This window comes from Jaculus jaculus, chromosome 6, assembly GCF_020740685.1.
Source record: "Jaculus jaculus isolate mJacJac1 chromosome 6, mJacJac1.mat.Y.cur, whole genome shotgun sequence".
Classification (NCBI taxonomy): Eukaryota; Metazoa; Chordata; class Mammalia; order Rodentia; family Dipodidae; genus Jaculus; species Jaculus jaculus.
In genome coordinates, this window is record NC_059107.1 from 158,856,684 (window position 1) to 158,867,637 (window position 10,954).

General features: G+C 53.1%; 1 protein-coding gene across 2 annotated transcripts; it reads right to left on the reverse strand.

The window, feature by feature from the left end:
• Positions 1–92: 92 nt before the first annotated feature.
• Positions 93–10,008, reverse strand: Pmm1 (phosphomannomutase 1). 2 transcript variants are annotated; one of them, XM_004650348.3, is made up of 8 exons: positions 9,877–10,008; positions 8,033–8,150; positions 6,602–6,678; positions 6,396–6,487; positions 5,998–6,097; positions 2,486–2,561; positions 968–1,083; positions 93–616 (listed from the first exon to the last, which is right to left on the reverse strand). In XM_004650348.3, exons 1-8 carry the CDS (start codon positions 9,961–9,963, stop codon positions 494–496), a joined length of 789 nt encoding a protein of 262 aa, XP_004650405.1. In that variant the 5' UTR covers positions 9,964–10,008; the 3' UTR covers positions 93–493. The 2 variants fall into 2 exon arrangements, with proteins under 2 accessions (XP_004650405.1, XP_045008322.1); XM_045152387.1 differs by having other exon boundaries at positions 6,602–6,730; positions 8,136–8,150; positions 9,877–10,001.
• Between the last annotated feature and the right edge of the window lie 946 nt (positions 10,009–10,954).

The window sequence follows — 10,954 nt, forward strand, 5'->3', positions numbered from 1 at the left end:
ATCACCTGTGTGACCCGAGGCCTGCAAAGTAGTGGCCCTAACAGCATTTGACTGTGGCCACTGTCCCTTTATAGACTTACACATCCGACACATACCTTATCCTGGGAACTTTAATATCTGTGACATAAAGTCTCCTGAAAAGTGCCTATTCCCCACCCCCTGCCTTTCATGTGACCATAGCAGGTGGGCGGGCTTCATATCATAGATACGGATGCGGATGCCTGCCCCAGGGAGGAGGGGCACTCATGCTGTTCCAAAGCAGCAACATCTGTGTCCCGAGCCATAAGGGCAGAGGACGGGATCCAGTCTCATCAGGAGCCGACTGACCGGGGACGGTTGTCACACAGACCCTGGTCCTGTGTGGGGGAGCACTGCAGTGGCTCGCAGGAAGCAGCACTCTGGGATACAGGAGGAGAACCCTGGTACTCCATGGGTCTTTCTTCAGGCGTGGGCGGAGCTCTTTGGAAATCACAGTGGTCAGGCGTGGATGCCATCACGCCTCATGGGCTGTCTCTGGGAAAAAAAGCTCTCGGCACCGCTGCACTGTGTCCTGAGGGGAGACCACGCTGTGGCCGACGGTCCGGGGGTCAGCATAGATCTCAAAGTCATTACCACCCTGCGTTCAGAGGAATAACAGAGAAGCCAGACACTTAAGTGACGTCTGCAATAGGTGCCCAACAGCTACCCAGGCATGGGAGACCCTCCTTCTACTGGCCCCTCCATAACTGACCCACCTTAGAACCATAACATCTACTCCAGGCCATCAGAACTGCCCGGACTTGCTGTGTGACACTGAACAGGTGTCCATCTCTCTTTCTCAGAGCCCCAGCCTTCCAATTTGTATAATGGGACGAGTGAGCACTGGCTGTCTTCAAGGAGGACCCCAAGATGTCTGTTCTGTTGCCCCGTGTCCTGGCCTTGAACTCATGTGCTTTGGGTTTGGGTTAAGGGGCAGGGCCACACTCACAGGACTGGTCTCATTCCCGAAGAAATGGATGATGTCGAAGCTGTCCTGATCCAGGCTGTCCAGGCAGTAGCGCTTGTCCCAACCCTCAGGGAAGACATCGAAGCTGATCATGCCTCCTGTGGGATGGGGGTGGGGGCTGTGGTTTAGTCCTGGAAGAGGGTAGGCAAGGCTGGCAGCAAAGCTGCTCTCAGGGTGATCTTGGGCAAGGAACTCTTTAAAATTTGTTTTGAGCTGGGTGTGATGTCACACGCCTTTAATCCCAGCACTTGGGAGGCATAAGTAGGAGAATTACAATGAGTTCGAGGTCAGCCTGGGACCACAGAGTCAAGATCAGCCTGGGCTAGACTGGGACCTGCCTCGAAAAAACAACAATAAGAAGTTTGTTTTAGTCTGATGGCGCATGCCTTTAATCCCAGCACTTGGGAGGCCCAGGTAGGAGGACTGCTATGAGTTTGAGGCCAGCCTGAGATCACATAGTGAATTCCAGGTCAGCCTAGGGTAGTGAGACCTTACCTTGAAAAACAAAAACAAAAACAAAAAAAAGGTTTGTTTTGAGATAGGCTCTTATATAGCCTAGTCTGGACTTGAATTCTTGATCCTCCTGCTTCTGCCTCCCAAATGCTAGGATTGCAGGTATGTGCCTGGTTCTAAGGTCCTGTTTATTCAGCAGCCCTGAGAGCTGCTTGGCCCAGGTACAGGGCCAAGGACAAACCCAGGATCTTCAAGGTCCTATCCAAGTGGGAAACAAAAGGACCATCTAAGAGCAAGGTTGGGCTCACCCAGCCAGCCTGGCCAAAGACACCCCAGGTGACACTGAGTAGAGAAAAAGCCACAACTGGGGCACATGGGGACTCTGAGCAGGAGTGTGACACAATTGCAGGTTCTAAGTGACCCTGGGCAGCTGGCCTTCCCTCTGGTCACTGTCAATCAACTGTGTTAGGTCAGCTACAACCTTGGAGGAGCTGCTGACGGCAGAGGTGAGCAAAGTCGGCTTCCAGATGCTTCTGCAGAGCCCAGGACTTGCTAGTGTGTTGGGTTTGGAAGGGCTGGGGGAAGAACTAAGCATTGGGAGGGCACGGCACATTTAGTGACGTGGGTAAAACTGGGACAAGGAGCCAGACACGATGGCACATGCCTTTAATCCCAGCACTTGGGAGGCAGAAGTAGGAGAACAGCCATGAGTTTGAGGTCACGCCGAGACTACAGAGTGAATTCCAGGTCAGCTAGAGATACCCTACCTTGAAAAACAAGCAAACTGGGACATGGATAAATACAGTATCCCTGCTGGGCATGGTGGTGCATGCCTTTAATCCCAGCACTCAGGAAGCAGAGGTAGGAGGATCACCATGAGTTCAAGGCCACCCTGAGACTACATAGTGAATTCCAGGTCAGCCTGAGTTGGAGCGAGACCCTACCTCGAAAAACCAAAAACAAACAAATAAATGAAAACTACAGCATCCCTGCTGTGCCCGAGTGGGACTCCTCTGCCAGGCCTTCCAGGGTCACAAGAGGACGTACCTCGGGAGAACCTCAGCCCCTTGCCAGCAAACTCTGTCTTCAGGGCTTCCACAAACTTCTCTCGGATCTTCTCCTTCTGCAAAGGGAAGGGTAAAGGCCTGTTTGCACCAGGCCTGTGCCAGACATATAACTGATGCCAGCTCACTGACCAATGAGGAGCTAGCCCTCACTTTACAGACAGAGCAACAGCCTAGGCGGGGCTGAAGGATTTCTTGCCCCAGTGGCACAGCGGGGTCCTGGATGCATAAGGTTAGCGAGCGCTGCCAATGCCGGTGTGGAGGCACAAGAAAGGTGGAGAGAATAGGGTCGCCTGAGCCCCAAGTCACCGTGCCCACCTCAGGGAAGGACTCACAGGGCCCTGTGGCTCAGGTACCAGAAGTGAGGAGCTGGAAAGGAAAGCTCTGTGTGTAAGTGATGGCTGGGGCTCAGGAAGGTGGCAACATGGCAAGCCACAACTTGTTTTCCGTTGGTGGGGAAGAAGAGCCCAGAACAGTATTGCCCAGCAGCACCTCTACAGATGTCTGGCCCTGACTCTGCTGGGCCCACATGGGTGAAGGGGCAGGCCGGGCCTGGAGGGCAGTGCACCATACAAACCAACTTAGACCTCTTGGCTGCTGGGTTAATGGGAGCAGAGACGAATGAGCTGACACCCTGTGGCTGAAGCGGCAGTGAGGTCACCAGAACGTGGCAACACTGAGGTCAGAGGTCCTGTAACCACACTGCGGAGGGGTCTGACACACCCCAGAGGACCAAGGGCCACTGATTTCTGGGAACGGGAGTAGTGCTGAACGATGCCTTGAGTCAGATCGGGCAGGCTGGGACGCAGAGGCGGGTGGCATGATGCTGGAGAGGCTCTTTCGGCGCAGGGATAGCACCGTGGATGCCCCAGCTCTGATGAAATGCTTCCACGTGGCCCAGGCTGGAGGGGCATGCACGTTCCCTCTTCAGCTGATAGGCTGGTCACTGGATTACATCTTGTGTCAAGCCTACTCTCAATGGTCCATGGAAACTTTGAGCTCTTCAGTTACCCCGTGGTTTCAGGGTCCTCATCTAAAGGAATTTATGGTCTGTCCCTCCCACGCCCAGGCTGAAGGAATGGAGATTTAACACACATATGAGATCCGAATGTGGAGCAGTTACAGATCAGATCAGGAATGTACATGTCCCACAATCACCAATAGGATCAGACTTCGGGCGTGCCAGCCATACCTCAGCTTCCCCCACCCCTGCCCCATGCCAGCCTGTGATAAGACGTACTGTTGACTCACCCAATGTCAGGGAAGCATCAGAGGACATCTGGACAACAACCTCCCCAAGTGACCTGGTGTCACTTCCCTTCTGAGCCTTGGTTTTCACATCAATAGAATGGGAACAATGATATCTGCTCATTCATTTCAAAACATCTCAGGGCATAGTTGGTGTACACCTATAATAAGCCCAGCACTCAGGGGGCTGAGATAGGAGGAATGCTGTGAATGTCAGGCTATCCTAGGAGACATAGTAAGTTCTAGGCCAGCCTGAACTACACAGCCAGACACTGTTTCAAAACCAATAATGAAGCTGGGCGTGGTGGCGCACGCCTTTAATCCCAGCACTTGGGGGTAGAGTTAGGAGGATCATCGTGAGTTCGAGGCTACCCTGAGACTACATAGTTAATTCCAGGTCAGCCTGGACCAGAGTGAGACCCTACCTTGAAATTCCCCCACCAAAAAAAAAAAAAAAAAAAAAAGTATTAAGCCGGGCATGGTGGTGCATGCCTTTAATCCCAGCACTTGGGAGGCAGAGGTACGAGGATCGCCGTGAGTTTGAGGCCACCCTGAGACTCCATAGTGAATTCCAGGTCAGCCTGGGCTAGAGTGAAACCTTACCTCGAAAAACAAAACAAAACAAAACAAAACAAAACAAAACAAAACAAAACAAAAAAAAACAAACAAACAATGGGGGACTGGAGAGATGACTTAGTGATTAAGATGTTTGCCTGTAAAGCCAAAGGATCTGGGTTCAACTCTCCAGGACTCATATAAGCCAGATACACAAGGGGGTGCAAGCATCTGGAGTTTGTTTGCAGTGGCTGGAGGCCCTGGTGAGCCCATCCTATCTATCTGCCTCTTTCTCTGTTGCTCTCAAATAAAAATAAACAATGACAAAATAATGGGGCTGGACAGATAGCTCAGTGGTTAAAGGTGCTTGCTTGGAAAGCATAATGACCTGAGTTTGATTCCCCAGTACCCATGTAAAGCCAGATGCAGAAAGTGGCACATGCATCTGGAGTTCATTTGCAGTGGCAGGAATCACTGGTGTACCCATTTTCTCTGTCTCGAATAACTACTTTATTTATTTATATGAGAGAGAGAAAAAGAATGGGTGGGCCAGGACCTGTAGTTACTGCAAACAAACTCCAGATGCATGTGCCACTATGTGCATCTGGCTTATGTGGGCTTTGGGGAATTGAACCTTGGACTTTACGCTTCACAGGTAAGTGTCTTAACAGCTAAGCCATTTCTGCATCCCAATAATTTTTTTTTTTTTGAGGTAGGGTCTCACTCTATCTAGTCCAGGCTGACCTGGGATTCACTAAATAGCCTCAGGGTGGCCTCAAATTCATGGTGATACTCCTACCTCTGCTTCCAAGTGCTGGAATTAAAGGCGTGCACCACCATGCCTAGCTAATATATATATTTTTTAATATCTTTGAATGGCTGGGCATGGTGATGCATGCCTTTAATCCCAGCACTCAGGAGGCAGAGGTAGTAGGATCACTGTGAATTTAAGGTCACCCTGGGCTAGAGTGAGAACTACCTTGAAAACAAACAAAACAAAATTTTTTGGCCGGGAATGGTGGCGCACACCTTTAATCACAGCATTGGGGAGGCAGAGGTAAGAGGATCACCATGAGTTCAAGGCCAGCCTGAGACTCCATAGTAAATTCCAGGTCAGCCTGGGCTAGAGCAAGATCCTACCTCAGAAAACAAAGAAAGTTCCCAAAAGAATGCTGGTAATCAGGGAGTAGGGTACAGAGGAAAGGGACTGGGGGGAAAAGATGGTGGCCTGAAGAACCGGGTCTAAACTCTGTAGATAAACAGATGACAGACTGGCTCTGGAGGCTGAAGGATCAGGAGCTGTTGGACCCCAGTGAGAGGGGGGTGGGGGTGGGAAGGGAGCAAAGGTATCTAGGTGTTGGGTTGGCTTGGGTCAGTAGAGGCTGGTGGTGCAGGTCACTAGGAAGGGATACCAGTAGCAACCAGTAACAGAAAGAGGTCAATGTCCACCTTGAGACTACATAGTGAATTCTAGGTCAGCCTGGACCAGAATGAGATGCTACCTCAAAAAACAAACAAAACAAAGCAAAACAAAAGGCCAATGTGCCCATAGCCATGACACACAGTAAATGCCCACGTATGGGTTTAATCAGACGCCCACCCCCCCAACCCATTTCACTGATGAGAAAATAAGGCTCATAGAGGCCGAGTAACTGAGGGTCCACAGGCCTACATTTGCTCAATGGGTGGCACCTTGTCCAGTTCAGAGAACTCGATCCGCTCCTCCAGGGTGCAGCTGCGGCCGATGGGTGAGATGTTCAGCATGCCATTCCGGAACTCGATGAACGTGCCGCTGTGGGGGGCGGGCGACAGAGGAGGGAGGCCAAGGAGAAGAGAATGGTGTGGATTCAAACCCTGCCTTATCTAGAGTCACAGTCCCCTGGGCTTCATAGGGGACGGTATCTACCCACACATAAGTCAGGGACCTGGGCCTGCCGGTGTGGCTCAGGGGTTAGAACACTTGTCAACCCCGGCTGTGAGAGAAGAAAAGGTCAGAGTCTCCATGTCAGGAACTCCCGCTTTCCTTCCCTTGGGCCCCGGGTTCTGGGACCCAGGCTGGCGGTGGCGGGGTGGGGGGGGGGGTGGCTCACCGCTTCTTGGGCAGTCTGAGCACGGCCATGTAGCTGAGGCAGAAGTTGATCAGGTCTTGCAGCAGCTCCTCGCCCAGGTGGTTCTGGATGGTCTGTGGAAGGACACAAGGTTCTCACTGAGGCATCCCCCCAGTTCACAAAGCAGCCTGGTACCGTCCCAATATGGAAAGTGAGAGGGGTGTTCCAACTAAGCCCAGGACACTAACCTGCTTGGAGAGCAGCCGTCCATGCTTGTACTGTACTGTCCCGTTCTCAGCAAATACGTAATCAAACTTTTCGATAACTTGGGGACCGTGGAGAAGCCAGGGGAGAAAGAAAGAGTATGTGTCCAGGTCCTGTTATCACTCCAGACACAAGGAGAGGGGCTGAAGCCCATGCTGGTTGGTTGGGCATTCAGAGCCCATCTGGCTCACCCTGAACTGGTCTCTCCTGCAGTTTTTCTCTTATCCCAACCGGTCATTTCTCTAGGCCGTCACCCTCCCCCTGGTGTCCTTCCTCAGGCATCCTCCTAGATTCACTCAGCTCCCTCCTCTGGAAGACTTCCGAGAGTGCCCAGCAGAGGGCGTCATGTGCACTGTGAGCCCACAGGTCGGCCTGGATGGAGACTGGCCCTTTTCAGCCGGTCACTCTGATCTCCAGCTGGGCTGCACAGAGCAGTTTTCAAGCGCAAGCAGCAGCTGGAGTGGAGGGAGTAGGGGAGATGAGGGAGGAATGGCCAAGATGTCCTGAAGAATCTAGATGACAGGTCGTGATCACCTGGGCTATGGTATGTGGTAGAAATGGATCCATGGACAGATGAAAAGTATGAGGTTGGGGAAAGGGAAAATTCAAGGAAGTTTCTGGTTTGAGGAACAGGGGACACCTTCTGCCAATGAGATGAAACTAGGGGTGCTAGGACCCCAATGTCCTGAATGACTTCAGTCTTCACTGTGAAAAATGAGCTACTTGGGGATGGAGTGATGGCTCAGCAGTTAAGGTGCTTGCTTGCAAAGCCTAATGACCAGAGTTCAATTCCCCAGTATCTACCTAAAGCCACAGGCTGACTTGCACCTGGAGTTCATGGCTAGAAGCTTTGGTGTGCCCATTCTCTCTCTGCTGGGTGTGGTGGTGAACACCTTAATCTCAGCACTCAGGAGGCAGAGGTAGGAGGATCATCATGAGTTTGAGGCTACCCTGAGAATTTCAGGTCAGCCTGGGATAGAGAAAGACCCTATGTCAAAAAACATTTTAAAAGGGCTACAGAGATGGCTAAGCAGTTAAGGTGCTTGTCTGCGAAGCCTAAGTACCCAGGTTGGATTCCCCAGTACCCACATAAGACAGATACACAAGGTGGCACATGTGTCTGGGGTTCGTTTGCAGTGGCTAGAGGCCCTGGTGCACCCATTCTCTATCTGCCTGTCTCTCTCATAGCTAAATAAATAAAAAGGAACTCTAGATGCATGTTCCACCTTGTACATCTGGCTTTATGTGGGCACTGGGGAATTGAACCTGGGTCCTTAGGTTTCGCAGGATAGTTCCTTAACTGCTAAGCCATCTCTTCATCCCCAAGAGTAGGTCTTCGACGGTACCTAGCATCTCCCAGCTCCACTCCTACGACCTCCCCCGAGGTGGCACAGATGCATCCGCTCCCACCTTACCTTCATCCCCATCCCCCAGCTGCTCAGCAATCTTCGAGTAGTCAGAGCCGCCCACCACCCCTATCTGCACCCTGCTTCGAAGCTTCTGTAGGAAGGCGGATACCTCAGGGTCGATTTTCTGAAGTGGGAGAAGACAAGGATGCTGGTTGTCAGAAAGTCTGCGATTTCTACTCAACCTTACTTAGTGCTCAGAACCCATGAAGCCCACATTCTACCTGGGCCTGTGACAGGAAGCCTGAGCATTCTTAATTAAAGTCAGAACCCATGCCTGGCATGGTGGCACACGCCTTTAATCCCAGCACTCGGGAGGCAGAGAGGTAGGTGGACCATGAGTTTGAGGCCACCCTGAGACTACATAGTGAATTTCAGGTCAGCCTGGGCCAGAGTGAAACCCTACCTCAAAAAAAACAAAACAAAACAAAAAAAGCCAGAAGCCAGGCGTGGTGGTGCATGCATTTAATTCCAGAATTTGGGAAGCAGAGGTAGGAGGATTGCCGCAAGTTCAAGGCCACCCTGAGAATACATAGTGAATTCCAGGTCAGCCTGGGCTACAGTGAAACCCTACCTCGGGAAAAAAAAAAAAAAAAAAAAGAAGAGCGCTGACTGTCTACCAATAGATGGGTCACCTCTGTCTCATCTGCCTGGGCACAGAAGCCAGTACAGAGGAAGTGGTGATATGAACACCACTCTCATCAATTTCAGGGAGATGTCAACGGACACTGTGGTCACTCAAAGCTCATCAAAACAGATCCAGAGGCTACAGAGGGAGCAACATTAAATCAGATCTCGATCTTGCCAGCCAAGGCTCAGGGAACCTTGTGGAAGCAGAAAGATCGTTAGGAACTTCTGGGTGGGTGGGAAGAGCCTACAGGATGTGCTTGTGAGCTAGTGCACCATTAAAAATTAGCTTTGGAAAATGCTGATCGTAAGGGCCTGGCAGCCACCAGCTAGTTCCCGCTCAGGCTCTGCCGCGCTAGCGCAGCAAAGGGGAGGCAAGCCTAGGTTGGGAGCGCCCTCTCGCCGGTCCTGCATCTTCCTGCCTGATCCACTCGATGCTAGAGTTTGGCATGGCTGATCCTTTCTGCAAACCCTGGGCCAATTTCACTTTAGGGCAGGGAAGGGGCACTGAGAGGCTAAGACCTGGCTTCCGGTCAGCTTCTGCCCAAGAACAGCGCCACGGCTCCTGCTCTGGGAAAGCCTTCCTTCCAGTGATCCCTGCCTCTCACCCGCGCACTGAAAAGTGCAGGCTGGGCACCAGTGAAGCCTGCTTATTCATGCATCCGACTGGTGAGGGTGGGTGTGAGCATTCACCCAGGATGAGGGCAAAAGGGAGAAATGCAGTGCGGAGCCGAGGTTGGAGTCAAGCCCCGGTAGAGCCGGTGAGAGGCTTGAGGAAACAACCCAGCCCAGGCCTGCAAAGGTCGGGGTGGTCAGGCTCCACTTGAGACCTCCTTGCCTCCACCCGAGGGCGTCTCTGACGCTTAGGTTGCCCACCAAGTTGTGCCTGGAATGCCAGGTTCAGACGTGAGCTTGGGAATGGTGGTGCAACCGGAGGCTGCATTTGGATGGGGAGGCGGGGGCGTCCTGGGATGGGGGCGGGGCGACCCAGGTCCTCGCCCACACACTCCTCCTCCCAGGAAGCACGCGGGCCGTGACACCCGGAGGGCTGCAGCGCGGGGGTCCCTGGGTCCCCAATCGCTTCGATGGCAGGGGGCCGGTAGCCCTGCACACCGCACGCTAGGTCGCGGTGGGTGGCACGGTCACGCCGCTGGAGGGCCCCCCCACCCGTGCCCTCGGGTGCCCGCGTGACGCTCGGCGGGAGCTTCCGATCGTCAGGGTCCTACCTGGCGAGCCGGCGTGAGGGTCCCGTCCACGTCAAACAGGCAGAGGATGCGCTCCTTCCTGCGGGCGCCCTCGGCGCTGACAGCCATGGCTGCGAGCTCCCGCGCCGGGCCCAGGCCTGGGCTGAGCCGGGATCGGGCGGGGCCGGGGCGGGGCCAGGGCCGAGCCGGGAGGCAGGCGGGGCCCGAGCCCGCGTCGTAGGACGAAGCTGATCGCTTCTTGGAAGGGAGGGGGCGTGGCGCAGGGCGGAGCTGCCAGCCGGCCCGCCGTGGGGGACCCCGGAGCCAGCGACCGCGGGAAAACGTGGATGGAGCCGGGAAGGCAGGGGAGGGCCTGAACTGGACCTTGTCTGGTGCACAAGGACTGGCTGTGACTAGACCCACAGCTGCAGTCCTGTGCCCGGCTGGGCAAGGGCGTGACTCAGAGCTCAGGGTTTGTAGGGCAAAGGGATTGTATCGCCCTGTTAATCCTCAGCTTTAAGACATCGCCCAGAAGGGCTGGTGATCAAGCTGAGTGGGAGAGGGCTTGCCTGGCATGCACAAGGAAGAAGCATCAAAACACGAAACAACATCCTAACGACCTCCTAATTTAAGATTGCCTGAGTGTGGTGGTTTGTGCCAGCCTTTGAGAAGTGGAGACAGGAGATCAGGAGTTCAAGATCATGCTTAGCTACATATTGAGTTCAAGGACAGCTTGCGCTACATGAGATCCTATCTCAAAACAAAACAAAGCAAATCTCTCTGATGGCTTAGCGGCTAAGGCGCTTGCCTACAAATCCAAAGAACCCAAGTTTGATTCCCCAGAACCCATGTAAACCAGATGCACAATGTGGCGCATGCATCTTGAGTTCCTTTGCAGTGGCTGGAGGCCCTGGTGCGCCCATCCTCCCTTCCTCCCCCCCTCACCCCGTCTGTCTCTTTCTCTGTCTGTATGTTGCTCTCATATAAGTAAATAAACATTTAAACAATCCCTTTCTTAAAAAAAAAATCTCTCTGGACTCCTTTCAACGTGCTCCCTCCAGACATAAAATGGCCTGGATATCCATGACCTCACAGTGCCCGACAATACCTACACAAGATC

Excerpts from the sequence above, each read along its gene's own strand:
- Pmm1 (XM_004650348.3), bottom strand. The coding sequence starts at position 9,963 with ATGGCTGTCAGCGCCGAGGGCGCCCGCAGGAAGGAGCGCATCCTCTGC. Across the intron at positions 6,488-6,601 it reads GACGGCTGCTCTCCAAGCAG|ACCATCCAGAACCACCTGGG; the intron begins GTTAGTGTCCTG and ends GTCCTTCCACAG. Across the intron at positions 1,084-2,485 it reads GGGGCTGAGGTTCTCCCGAG|GAGGCATGATCAGCTTCGAT; the intron begins GTACGTCCTCTT and ends CCCATCCCACAG.